We start from the raw sequence: 14,034 nt of genomic DNA on the forward strand, positions 1-14,034 counted from the left end.
ACAAAACTAGGGGTGTCATTGGAGATAAGAAGCTCAAAAGAAACCTCCTCTGGGTCTTCCATCTCCCCACTGACTGAGAGAGGTCAGGTTCCAGTGAAGGAAATTTCTGGAACGATCTGCAGATCCCAGACATGTTCCACACTCACTCACGCCTCTGCACCATCGCCACTTTCTCATGCAGTAAAGCCCTTCCCCTGTCTATCTGGGACCCACATTTTGTCCAAGACCCCACTTACACAGCTTCTCCATCAGATCTTCCTGCAATAGAGGGGTCTGGTGCAGTCCCTTGAGAGATTTTTTGAGTCTGCACTGGCCATTTTTACAAGTTCAAGGCAGTCTTTGGGTAAGCAGGAGGAGCTGGCAGACAGGTCCTATCTCTGTACCTCCAGTAACAAGTTCTGTGGTAACCAGGGAAATGTGCATGCTGGGTCTGAAGCAGTTTCCCAAAGGGTCTTGCCTCTGGAATGACCAGGCATGGGATGCAAACGAGAGCGCCGAGTAAGGGGAAGGCCGGCAACTGGAGGCTGAGAACGAGGAGTAGGACTTTAAAGGCCAAAAATCCTCTGCAAACAAACCTAGGGACGGTCTTTCTGCCAGGACGCCTCTGATCAGCAACTAGAGCGCCCACGAAGGAGCAGTGGGGCAGGGCGTGGTGCAGGGGCTACACAGAAGGTCCGGATTTTTGGAGAGTAAAGAATCTCAGTGCAACACCTCGCCCCCCAGCATCTCTTAAGCAAATCACTGGGCTTCTCTCAATTTAGTTTCCTCGACTATAAAATGGCCCCCTCGGCAGCAGGAACTAAATTCCTATGCCTTTGTGCTGGAAGATGGGCGCAATTTGGCAGGCTGGGATCCCTAGGGACACCTCCCAGGCCTCCCCAGAGTTTCACGCTGGCCGTTTCCACTTCGGAGCACTCTCTCTGACACCGGTCCGCTCAACCTCCCTATACGGTTTACGAAACGCTCTGACATCCACGATGCATCCTCATTGCCCCATGCCATCAGCCCCTTTTACAAATGGGGAGACCCGAGACTCTCCGGAGCCACCCGATGGGCACCAGCGCGCCCGGGCGGACGGGCAGAGCTTGGGCACCACGGCCCCGGCGCGCTCCCGGGGGCGGGGCGAGAGGGGCGGGGCCCGCGCGGGTCACGTGATACCCGGCCCGGAAGCGCTAGAGCAGGAGACCCGGGGTGACCCGGTTGGTAGCTGCTAGCTCGAGCGAGCCCCCGCGCTCGCCGCCATGGCCTGGACCAAGTACCAGCTGTTCCTGGCCGGGCTCATGCTCGTCACCGGCTCCATCAACACGCTCTCGGCAAAGTGAGTCTGGGCCTGGCCGGGAAGGGGGTCTGCTGGGCCTGCGGGCGCTGGCGACCCCCGCGCACCTTCTCCGCCACCCCCCTTCTCCGTTCTGCTTTCCTGGCTTCACTGGCTTTCCCTGTCGCCCCGATCGGTTCACGTGCTTTATGACCACACGGGGTTGCGAGGTCCGGGAAATGCAGAGCGGGGCCGCACCCCGGGCTGGGGATCCGAGCCCCGGCTTTGATTCGCTGTCACCTCCTGTCTCTGCGCCTCAGTTTCCTTATCCTTAAAGGGCAGGGTTGGACCAGTTCCTATCCTCAGCCCTTCCAAAGCTGGCGTCCGAGCCTGCGCACTCCCCTCCAAGAGCTGGGGGCCAGCGAGGGAGACCCCAGGACTGGCGCACACGAGCCACAGTAGTGGCCGTCAGTGAGCGTGAAGGGCCGTGCGCTAAAGAAGGGGGTGGCCTATGGGCCCCTCATGGAGGAGGAGTTAGAGCTGCACCTTAAAGCTTAGGTGGGATTCTGTTAGTAAGCGGGGAGACTGTGAGGCCGGGAACCGAAAGGCCACATTGAAGTCGATTGTAACCAGCACCAGATGCCCAGGCTGGATTTTATCCCATGATCAGAGAAGAGCTTTTGAGCTGGGAATGCCATGCTGAAAGTGATTGAAAAAGAAAAAGGCAACGCGGTTAACGTGGTGGTGGACATGAGTGTTTGGTGCAGGAAAAACCACTCCAAGGCTGCTGTAGCAGTTCCCCAAGAGGGGAACTAGGAGGTGGTGGTGAGGAAGGGATGGGTGGCAGAGACCAGGTGCACACTGAAGCAACAAGGCCTGACCCACCACAGGGTCAAGAGACAAGGATCACTCCTGGTTTCTGCCTGGGAGGGGTGAAGAGAAGCGTCGTTAACCCAGACAGGGAGGGCAGATAAGGAGTTCGACCCTGGGATATGGGGGTGAGGCAGTGAGGACAGTCCCCAGGGGCTTGGGGACTGAGGACCCAGGGCGGTCATGAGGCTGAAGGGCGGGGCATAGCCTCCTCTCTGTCGTGGGAAGGGAGGCAGCTCCTTCTCTTGGCAGCTCTTTGCCTTTTTCTCTGCCCCTGCCTCATGGTAGGGCCTTCCTGCCCCTGTTGTTCACCGTCTAAGAGCCCCAGTGCCCACAGCTGGCCGTGGTCTGATTCCAAGGTACACGTGGACAACAGTGGGCAGTGGCCATCTCCCAGTTAGACCTCACTTCCACCTGGGCCCTGGCAGGCTTGAGAGCAAGGCAGAGTCGGCACGGTGACTCCCACCTCCCTTTCCACCCTGTGAGCAGTGCTCCAGGTCCCTGGTTTTCTGTCAGGCTCCACACTTTGAGAAACTGACAGGCAGCCTTTTGAGAGGAGTGGCCATTTCTTCATCATTTTTGAGGATTTACATCCACAAAATTTATATCTAGCACACTCCATCAGTGATATGAGCGGTACCTCAGAAGAGAGGTCTGAGGGAGAAGTATTCAGTTTAATTCATCAGGCGTGTATAAGGTGCCTACAGTGTGTGAGAAAGGGGACAGAAGTGACCTAGAGAAGGTCCGTGCCTTTGAGATGCTTAGAATCTGAGGTGGAGAAGACAGATGTGTAAAACGCATGGCAGTCACAGAGCCCTCCCTGCCCCAAACAGGTGGGAAAGTCAGTGGAACCCTGAGTGGTAACCTCCCATTTCTCTGGTTCACGTCTGGCCAGCTGTGTCTTGTGGAGAGCCGCTGGCCTTCTGGCCCCTGCAGCCTCCTGGAGGTCACCCCTCCTCCTGAGCCCTTAGCTATAAAGGAGCCCCAACCTGAGGGCTCCCATCTCGGGATGAGCGCAGCAGGACAAGTCTTCAAGGCCTTGGTCAGGTGCTTAGAGAGCAACTATAAGTCTGCCAGGGCCGCTGTCCCCAGGGAGAGTCCAAGTTGCCAGTTACTGCTGGGGTAGACTGTGCTGACTCAGCTCCTTCCTTAAAAAGCTCCAAACCTGTCGGGTAGGAAGCCAAGCAAGCCTCAGCCCCAGGAGGCATTGCCCTTGGAGGCTGCCGGAGAGTCAGGAAAGGGGCTCCCAGGTGGGAGACCCAACCTTTGGTCCTGTCCCCTGCCCTACAGCCAGTATGGGGCCACTCAGGACCCTCCCACCCCAAGACGGGCCCCAGAATTGGACCCTAATCGGTGTTCTAAGGACAAACCATGGGAAGGACACTCTCAGAGAGAGAACATAGGGGAGCAGCTGTGTATACCTCGAATGAAGTTTTGATTCAAAATCACGTTTCTGACCTGCAGTTTCTGGCAGGTACAGACAGACAAGCATGTGCTCACAACCAGCATAACCAGCTACTACACAGAGCACCTCGTTGCCTCGTACCAGGCCCTGCTCTGGCTGCCTTTCATGTGTGAACTCGCAGAGTTCTCATAACTACCGTATCAGGCGGGTATACTCATTATCCCCGGAGGAGGAAACTGAGGTACAGAAAGATTAAATTACTTGCCCAAGTTCAACTCGGCTACTAAGTGGCGGAGTTTATCGTCGCACCAGCATGATCTGGCTCTAAAATCCATGCTCTTGACCACCAATTCAAGGTGAGGCTGAGTACTTCTCCAGTCATTTTGGGGACATTTAGAGCTGCTAGAAACATGGAAATTGTGTAGTCTGATCCCTACAATTTATAGGGGAGGGCCCAAGAGAAGTTTCTTTTTGTGATTCAGCTGGTTGGTGTCAGAATGGGGACTGGAATTCAGGCCTCAGGATTTTAATTCGGTCCTATTTTACGACTGTGGTACACCAAAGTTCCTCCTCCTTGGGGATGTCCTCTCACATCTTCCCAGACAAGGACAGACAAGCCTATGTCCGGGTGTCTGGGAAGTTATAATCCTGGAAGCAGCATCTTCCTGCCCAGGCCTCAGGGTGCCCTCCCTCTAGGACTGGGCAGCAAGCTTCTTGGCCCAGGAGATCCTGCTATCCTCATCCTGCATGTCTTCCCCCTGGAACCGGAGGCCACTCAAGGTTCAGACTGAGAGCCTCTGGTAGCCTGCAGTTCCTTTAAAAGGAGCATGACGTTTCCCTCCCCGGGTTCTTGGGAGGAAAAAGGCAGTGGATAAGGAAGTGCGTGTGAGCACGTGCCGTCTGCTGTGCTGGGGCCGCGGGTCAGGTCGGCTTTCCTCTCTGCCCACTCGGCAGGTTTTGGAAGGCTGTAGGGAGACTGCCATTGATCAGGCTGGCCCTGTGGCCCCATCCCTGGGTCTTGACAGAGGGGCCCCCCCTGTGAACTGGCTGCTTCTGTTTCCGTGGCTGTTTTCTCACCTCCTCACCAGCACCTGCTGTCGATCATCTCCTTGAGACCAAACCATTTCTGTCTGCCTAAGCCATGCCGTGCGTGGGGTGGTGCCCGTTTTGAAGCCCCATTCTCCTGAATCGGCTGAGGTTTGGCATCTAAAGAGAGGTCAAGTAGGCGCTCACTAAGACTCAACTCCCCTCCTCAGTTCTTTAGAGGGGTTGAGGAAGCCTTAAATCAGGAGGGCAGGGTAGTACAGTGGGAAGAGCATGAGGCTTGGGGGCTGTGGGATTAGATGAGCCACTGGGCTGCTCTGAGCCTCAGTTTCCTCATCTGTAAAAGGGACTTGACAATCCCTGCCCTGCCTTCCTCTCAGATACTGTAGGATCTACTGAGGATGGTTTTCTATTCCATAGAGATGAGAAGTCTCATAAAAATCACCTCACAAGCCAGTGCCACCTGCTGTGACAGCCAGAGAGTGGAGAAGCCCTGGCCCTGCTGTAGGTCCCATGGCAGGAGAAAGGAGCTGACTCACGGGCTTGACAAGCTGGGGGCGTAGGAAATGGCAGAGATTCTGCGGGAACGGACACACAATCAGCCACTTCCTCAGTCTCTGCCTGCCACCCCCGGCCCCCACATGGACGTGCACGCCTCCCAGAATGCTGAGCTTTGAGTTTGGCCTGGGCCATGCTAGGGAGTGACTCACCACTCACTCCCCGGCCTGCCTGCCACCGCCGCTGAGGCTCGGGAGCTCTAAAAGGGGCCACCGGCCTCCAGCGGAGGCGCTTCCTCAAGGGGCCTCAGCCTGCCCCTTGCCAGGGCCTCACAGGCCTCCTGGCCTGGAGGTCAGGGCTTTCCCCCAGAACCAGTGTCTACAGAGAACGGAGGCCCATCTTCCAGGCTAACCCTCTCCTCACCCCAGTCAGGGCTGTGGGAAGATTCTGGAATTACCAGGTCAGAGGAGAACTTCCCAATGTCCTGAGTACTGTTCCCGTCTCAGTACCTGATGAACCCTGTGTGCCTCAGGTCCTCTCTGACCCCTGGGTTCCTTGTCTGTCAAATAGGGAGTGCGGTGAGATGATGGCCAAGTTTCTTCTACTTTGGCATCGTGGCTCTGTGGAACCACGGACAGTAGCCCGAGGCCCCACCAGCTACCTCTGCCACAGCCAGCAGGGCAGGTTCCAGATGCTCTCCCAGAAGCTTCCAGGCTGGAACAGAGGTGGGGCCACACTGACCCCACACAAGGAAGCTGACCCCTGCTCAATAAGAGGACAAGGGAGAAGGGACAGAAAATGATTTTTATTGATTACCTGCCGTGTGCCAGGCTATATATCTCTTACATCATTTATTACTCTTGACAGCTCTTCAGTGTTGGCGTGATTACCCCTGTAACTTGCCCAGTCTGTGTGACTCAGAACTCTGAGCTTCCCCTGTGTTCTGCTGTCTTTTCTGAGTGTAGATTCAAGCAGGGTTTGGCCCTGGGTCTGCCTATTACCTGAAGAGCTCTCCTCACCCCAGCCTTGGAGCCCCCCTCTGTAAAATGAGGATCCTTCTTTTGAGGCTTAAGTGGGACAGTCCCCGTGAAGTGTACACCTCAGGCTTGAGCACAAAATTGGTGCTCAGTGAATTGTGCATTAAAAAAAAAAAATACGTTTGTGAAGCATTGACAGACAGCAAGGTGCTACCCCCCTTAGGGGTCATTGCTGTCATCCCCAGATAAACTGGTGCTGGATTTTGGCTCTTGTCTGTAGGACCTGGGTCCTTCCAAGCCTGTACAATGAGCTGAAGTCCGTCTCCAGGCCAGGATGAGAGAGCTGACTTCCTGCCTCAAGACACCTGCAGGCCTGAGCTTCTCAGAGCTGGGCAGGGCAGCCCGTGTAGCTGACACCCAATCCCTTGGGCTGTGAGCCCACCCCAGGCCCTCAGATACAAACAGATTTCATTTCCCCAGCCGGGAACACCGCCAGCCAGCCTTGTCCAGGCAGACCTACACATGGAGAAAGCAAAGACAACCCTTGGGGTAGGGGAGGAAGCGCAGCACCAGCCCTACAGCCAGCTCCTCCAAAGGGCCCAGCCCTGGGGAAGGACTCAGAGGGGTTTCCCTTCCCCTTCCGACCTGCCTGTTTCACCAGCAGGGGGCACCTCAGCCCCAGGTGGGAGGTCAGACTCATGGATTTGTAGCCTCTGGCCTGCAGTTCCTGCCCTGTTGGCTGGGTGCGGTCTGGAAGCCTCATTTGTTCAACGGAAATGTTTTCGCTCCTGTATACTAATGTGCTAGGAGCAGGCGACTGAGAGATGGAGAAAGAGCCGGATGCTGAGCTCACTCTTAGATGACAGTGAATGTGGAACCAGAATGTGCGTTGTCGTTGATATAAGCTGTGCAGGCAGTAACCCACGGTGCATTCACCACTGCTAGATCTTGGGAGACTCTTGAGCCGGCCAGTCTGTGGTCTGGGTGTGGCACCAGGTTGAGGAAGTGGCTTCCATACCTAGCACAGCCCAGTCCAGAAACAGAAAGCCTTTGCCTTAGGCTTCTGGTCGACCTTCGTGGACTGGGCAGCACGTCCCTTATCCCCCCTGGAGGAGCCCAGGCGCCAGCCCTGGCAATTCCTGTCTCTCCGACCTGCTCACTTGCTCTGGGGCAGTTGGGTCTGTGCCCTCGGTAAGGTGCGACTGCTTCACTCTTCCTCACTTCTCCTGTTTTGCTCAGTTGCCCCACGCAGGCCTTCTCAGTGGGCTCTTCTGCAAAAGCAAGCCTGGCTCCAAGAGCAGGCCTGCCTGGGCGAGCCGTGCAGTTGGTGTGTGGCCCACACCCACATCCATGTCCTGCCCTGCCCGGGATCCGAGAGCCAGAACCAGCAGCAGATCAAACAGAATTGCGAGCCCAGAGAGCAGGCGGCTTTTGTTCTATAGCAGGGGCTTTCTTGTCCCTTTGGTACTGGGACTGGTGACAGCCTCAACTCCTGAGCCACCCAGGGTTCCAGGTTTCTCTCTGTCTCTAACCAGTCCTGTCCGAACTTCTCTCTTCCCTTCAACTCTCCTTTGCCCCCACCAGTCCCAGGAACCACAGGCCCTCCTAACTGCTCCTCCTCCACACCTCCAGGAGCGGGCAGGGTCTCTGCTGTGGGGTAGGTTTGCCTTGGCCTTATATTCTTCAGGTGAGATGTGTTCAGGTCTGTGCTCCCCACGTAGTTGGCCAGGAACCCCATCACCACTAAGCCAGCCCTTGCCACTGCCAGTGTCCCAGCCCCTAGCTGTGTGTCAACCCCAGACCCTAACTGCATCATAGCCAGCGGTGTGTGCCCCATGGCCCTGTGGGGGAGGCCCAGGCACTGGGAGGGCTCCCCGCCCTTTGGGAGCAGAGGCTTGCCACAGACGTGAGCTCTGGGTCTCTGCTGACTTGAGTCAGCACGTGCCGTGGCTGGTGTAGTTGGAGCTGTGTCAGCTAACCCGGGGTGTCCAACACAAGGGAGGGGCCACATCTTGCCAGCCTCAGTCTGGGCCAGATCACATGGTCTTGGCTCTGGGCCTCGGCCCACCAGTGCACCACCAGGAGTCAGCAGCCGGGAGGGGCGAAAGGTTGGGAAGGGCTGTTTAGCTAGGAGATGAGAAGATTCAGAAGGATGTTGAAAAGTCCCCCAAAATCTGAAGAGCTTCCAGTGAAAGATTAGACTAGACTCCAGAGACATAACTAAGCCTAGCAAAAGTGAAATTCAGGAGAGGAAGTTTTCCTGCACAGATGGCAGACAATTCGGAGTGATTGGTAAGTAAGCTGCCCAGAGCGCTGTGTCGCAAAGGATACTGAGCTCGTGTTTGGGCTCAGAGGGGAAGTTCGTCATAATCAGTCATCACCACCTGCCAGGCCTGACTGGGAGGTCACTCCAGGAGAGCGATGTTTGCCACCTGCTTGAGAGTCCGCGGTAGAGCGATCTTCCAAGCCGCTTTGGTTCTTTGAAGATGATCAGGTGGTCATTTCCCAGGCCCCAGTATTACCATAGATCAGAGGCTCTTGATATTTTTTGTGCCACGGATCCCTTTGACAGTCTGGTGTCGCCTGTGGACTTCTTCTTAGAGTAATGTTTTAAAATGTGCAAATAAAAGACCAAGGATTACAAAAGAAGCCAATTAAATTGAAATGGAGTTATCAAATATTTAAAAAGCAAATTTATGATACAATAATATATATGCTTTTTAATACATTAAATTATAAGAAGTGGGTCTAATTACTGTAATTATTATGAGTGATGAGAATAAATGATACTTCACGATATATACAGTGACTCTAATGTGATAATGAGAATATCTGTGATTTCCATGGTATTACAAAGGCACCGACATTCACTCCTACATTCCTAATTAGAGGAAATGCTGGGTCAAAACACCTTGGTAGGCCAGGTGCAGTGGTACATGTCTATAATCCTAGCACTCTGGGAAGCCACAGCAAGAGAATTGTTTGAGGTCAGGAGTTCGAGACCAGCCTGAGCAAGAGTAAGACCCCATCTCTACTAAAAATGGAAAAATTATCTGGGTGTGGTGGTGCATGCCTGTAGTCCCAGCTACTCGGGAGGCTGAGACAGAAGGATCACTTGAGCCCAGGAGTTTGAGGTTGCTGTGAGCTAGGCTAACGCCATGGCACTCTAGCCCAGGTAACAGCGAGACTATCTCAAAAAAAAAACAAAACAAAAAACTCCTTGCTGTAGAGACTGGCCCCTTTGCAAGGGAGCTCCACTCTGGGACTGAGTCACCCAAGTCCGGGCCTCTTGGCATTGAGAGGAGTGAGTCTTTCCTCCAGCGTCAGGGCAGGGTTGAGAGCCCTGCCGTGCTGCCAGGGTCTGACCTTCCCTCTCTCTGCTGCAGGTGGGCGGACAACTTCACGGCTGAGGGCTGCGGAGGGAGCAAGGAACACAGTTTCCAGCATCCTTTCCTCCAGGTATCTGGCCCTGTCCCTCCCCTCCTCCTATCTCCCACATCTCATCCCCCATGAGGCTGGGCTGCTTCCTGACCTAGGGGTACAGCCTTTCTCTGCTCCCAGAAGAGCTGCCCACTTCTCTCTCTCCCTCCGCAGAACAGAACCTCTGGAAGTGGGCAAAGGGCACAGGCCTTTGCAAGAGGTTTGGAGAGTGGTCATGCCCTCACCACATCCAAGTCAGGACACAGGGAAAACATCAACCCCAGTGGCAAAAGCCTGCTCTCCATCTACTGGGAGCCCAGAGCCAGCTGGGGCAGGGCTGATGCCATAAATGGAAGACCCCCTATTTGCCGGACTGGGAATCAGGAGACTCAAATGGCAGCCCCAGCTCTGCCACCAACTTACTTTGTGGCCTTACATAAGTCTGAACCTCTCTGGGCCTCAATTTCTCCGCCTGCAACTTGACTAGGGATTAGCCTGGATCGGGGGTTTTCAGACAGGGCTCTACATGCCTTAAGGTTTCATCGGGATATTTTGGGGTCTTTGTGAAGACCTAGGAAGCAGTCTCTGGCCTCCCACGGCAGCTCTGCTTTTGTGTGTTTTACATGTTGGGGTTCTAGGTAAGCTCTTGTTTGAAGCAAGTTTGTATTTTAAAAAAAAAGTGTTGAAGGTGATCCCCGAGGTCCCTTCCAGCTCTGAAGTCCTTGGACTGTCGTCCCTGCAGGCAGTGGGCATGTTCCTGGGAGAGTTCTCCTGCCTGGCTGCCTTCTACCTCCTCCGGTGCAGAGCCGCAGGGCAGTCAGACTCCAGCGTGGACCCCCAGCAGCCCTTCAACCCCCTTCTTTTCCTTCCTCCAGCCCTCTGTGACATGACAGGGACCAGCCTCATGTATGTGGGTGAGTAGCCAGGCCAGGCTGAGAAGGACTCAGGGCCGAGGGGCTGGGTGGTACAGGGCCATTGGTGAAACAGCACCCCCCGACTCACCTTCCCCCCCCCCCGCCACTCTCCCCCAGACTCCACGCACATGCACGCACACAGCTGGGGTTGATGAAGCACCCTACTGTGTGCTCGGCACATCTCCAGCCCCAGGGACCCCTCAGCAACAGACAGCCCTTAGGAGCTAACAGTCGTGTGTCTCTCCTCTCCTAGCTCTGAACATGACCAGTGCCTCCAGCTTCCAGATGCTGCGGGGTGCAGTGATCATATTCACAGGCCTGTTCTCGGTGGCCTTCCTGGGCCGGAGGCTGGTCCTGAGCCAGTGGCTGGGCATCCTGGCCACCATCGCGGGGCTGGTGGTCGTGGGGCTGGCCGACCTCCTGAGCAAGCATGACGATCAGCACAAGCTCAGCGAAGTGATCACAGGTATGGCCAGGGCGGCCCTGTCCTGTCCCATCCTCCCCAGGTCCCAGCACTGATTCGTTTCCTGGACGACTTGTGCCAGCTCTCCCGTATGCCAGGCCCTGGGTACACCTGCTCTCGGGGTGGCGGACAGAGTGTAGGGAAGACTGGAAAGGGATGTGGCTATACCAAGGAAGACTGGCAAGTCTTTTGTTCTGTAATATAGATTTAGACAGAGAAACTGCTAGATCTGGAAATGGAAAGGAACAGACGCTTATTGAGCACTTACCAAGTGCCCAGCCTGGTGCTCAGCACTGTGCATTCATCAACACAGTGACCCTCACGGTCCCCAAGGGGAATCACAGCCCATTTTACAACGAAGTGGCCGTCCTGGGTTACTCAGGGCCAGGATTACCCAGGGATATCTATCTCAGAGCCTGCTGCTTACCCAAGGGGCAGCTCTCAGGCCCAGGCAGGCCTCTGCACCTTCTGGAGCCTCAGCCCTGGCCTGCTGGCCTGCCCCTCAGAGCCCAGGGGATCAGGCACAGGTAGTGAAAACTGAGCCTGTGAACCATATGAGGCCCTGCAAAGGTCAGGGATGGCATGTTGTTCTGTCCCCACAGCCATGCTGTCCTGGTCCCCAGACCCCGTGCATTCCTGCCCTCATGTGAGCCCCTCCTTCCATACAGGGGACCTGTTAATCATCATGGCCCAGATCATCGTCGCCATCCAGATGGTGCTAGAGGAGAAGTTCGTCTACAAACACAACGTGCACCCACTACGGGCCGTCGGCACTGAGGGTGTGTGTGGGCACAGGGGCCTGGGAAGAGGGGGCTGGAGGGTGGCGTGGGGAGTGAACTGCACACATGGAGCACTGGGTGAGGTACTGGGGACCTCTGAGAGGGGACCCTCCTGCCCCCATGCCTTCCTCCTTCACCAGGTGTGTGTTGACAGATCCTCTGACACCTGCTGTGCCAGCAGCTAGGGCAGGCCGAGGACGAAGACGAAGGAGATGCAGGCCCCACTCCAGAGGAGGTTACCAGCCAGAAGGAAGGGCCAGGCAGTGCACTTGAGCTTGGACCACTTGTGCTCAAATGATGTCTCATTTGCCAAGCATATCTGAGTGTCTCGGGGCAGGGAAGGTGGCATTTGAGCTGCAGATTTCAGCAGGCAAGAGTGGGAGCAGAGAACTCCAGACAGAGCAAAGGAATAAGGAGCTGGACATGAATTTGGAAGCCAGTGAGGAATACTTCGTGTGCAATATGGGTTATTGCTGGGGAAATAATCAGCAGTGAAGTAGGTTAGAGTCGTGTCGAGGAGAACCTTGACATCAGGCAAGTGGATGAGACTTTAAATGACAGGCAGGCAGGAACCACTGAAGGGTTTTGGGCAGAGAAGTAACTATCAACATTATGTTTTAAGAATATGGAGTTAGCAGGATGGGTTAGAGCTGTGCTCCCAAAGAATGGCCTGCGCGGGGGCGCCTGTCTAGGAGCGGTTCATGCCTGGCACAGCGAGCTGAGGATCTCACAGCAGAATGAAGCAGCTAGGTCAGCGACGTCACTGAGCATGCTGTTTGTTTTCTCTTTCTATTTTCTGGCAAGACTTTATGAATGAAACAGCATATCGACTTACGTTCTGGCGCAGGCTTCTTGCCACAGACCAGTAACAAACTGAATTAGAGAGCTGTTTTTCCACACTGGTAGAAGCAGCATAGTGAGTTGCAGCCAGCAATTCTTTAAATTAATAGAATAGAATTTTAAAATGTCAGAGCGTTGTGCATAGCAAGGGTAGCTGTTGTTTTGTGAGTGCGTGTCTGCATGCCTGCGCACATGTGGGCTGGGTCACAATATAAAATGTATGTCTTACCCTTGATCCAGTCAAAAAGCGCGGGTTAAAGTGGAGAAGGGGCAGCGGGAGCCCATGCAGGCTAGGGGGTTCCTGAGAGGCTGAGGGAGGGATTCCCAGAGCAGGCCCTGGGACCTGAGAGGAGGGAGCCACGTGAGGGCTGCTGGAAGGAGCAGCCCAGAGATCAGAGGAGACGGAGCAGGCAGGACGTGCTGGGAGTCTGGGGCAGGGACCAGAACGTGACACGCTTCCTCCACCCCCCCAGGCCTCTTCGGCTTCGTGATCCTGTCCCTGCTGCTGGTGCCCATGTACTACATCCCCGCCGGCTCCTTCAGCGGAAACCCTCGTGGGACGCTGGAGGACGCCCTGGACGCCTTCTGCCAGGTGGGCCGGCAGCCGCTCATCGCCCTGGCGCTGCTGGGCAACATCAGCAGCATCGCCTTCTTCAACTTTGCGGGCATCAGCGTCACCAAGGAGCTGAGCGCCACCACCCGCATGGTGTTGGACAGCTTGCGCACTGTCGTCATCTGGGCAGTGAGCCTGGCGCTGGGCTGGGAGGCCTTCCACGCACTGCAGATCCTCGGCTTCCTCATCCTCCTGATGGGTACCGCCCTCTACAACGGGCTGCACCGCCCGCTGCTGGCCCGCCTGTCCCGGGGCCGGCCCCTGGCGGAGGAGGGCGAGCAGGAGAGACTGCTGGGTGGCACCCGGACCCCCATCAACGATACCAGCTGAGCCTCCTCCCTTGAGGCCCCTGCTGCCACCTGGGTGCTCCTTCACCCTGAGGCTGAGGCCACACAGGCTGGTGAGCCTCAAGTGCCCTGTCCCTACAGACCCCCACGGCAACTGCTGCCACAGAAGATAACACAACACCCAAGTCCTCTTTTCTTGCCACCCCCTGCAGGGTGGTGTTACCCAGCCCCCATAGGCCTCTGAGCCCCTCCTGCAGCACTAGCACTAAATCATGAAGTTGAATTGCAGGAATTTACAACCCTAGTGTTTCTGGATCATAAACTAGATTATCATAATAGATTGTCTAGTTTATGTGCTATAAGCTAGATTTGGTTCTCTGAAGAAGTCAGTGAGCAAATTTAAACCAGAACTAAGCATTGTATTTCCTAAAATTTATAAGATAATCCCTAAACCTGTCTAGAGACCTGGGTTTCAGCCCAGACTCTGCTGCGAACTCAGTGTCTGCCCCCACCCAGCATGTTAGGTAGTTGGCCCAGTGCCGACTAATGCGAGTACCCCGGGCATTGTGTTAAATGCTTAACTTAACACATTCTCTTGCATAACAGTTTTTAGAGGTGGGTACACGTGAAGAAACTGGCCCAGAGAAAGTGAAGAGACTTCCTCATGGA

The 14,034-nt window shown here is 55.4% G+C and overlaps 1 protein-coding gene across 1 annotated transcript; it reads left to right on the forward strand.

Annotated features, from left to right (window-relative positions):
- The first annotated feature begins 1,160 nt into the window (after nucleotides 1–1,160).
- On the forward strand, nucleotides 1,161–13,701 carry SLC35F6 (solute carrier family 35, member F6). Its single transcript, XM_012652473.1, has 6 exons — nucleotides 1,161–1,318; nucleotides 9,436–9,508; nucleotides 10,212–10,383; nucleotides 10,637–10,849; nucleotides 11,515–11,625; nucleotides 12,939–13,701. Exons 1-6 carry the CDS (start codon nucleotides 1,242–1,244, stop codon nucleotides 13,406–13,408), a joined length of 1,116 nt encoding a protein of 371 aa, XP_012507927.1. The 5' UTR covers nucleotides 1,161–1,241; the 3' UTR covers nucleotides 13,409–13,701.
- The last annotated feature ends 333 nt before the right edge of the window (nucleotides 13,702–14,034 follow it).

This window comes from Propithecus coquereli, unplaced genomic scaffold, assembly GCF_000956105.1.
Source record: "Propithecus coquereli isolate 6110/MARCELLA unplaced genomic scaffold, Pcoq_1.0 Scaffold39, whole genome shotgun sequence".
Taxonomy (NCBI): Eukaryota; Metazoa; Chordata; class Mammalia; order Primates; family Indriidae; genus Propithecus; species Propithecus coquereli.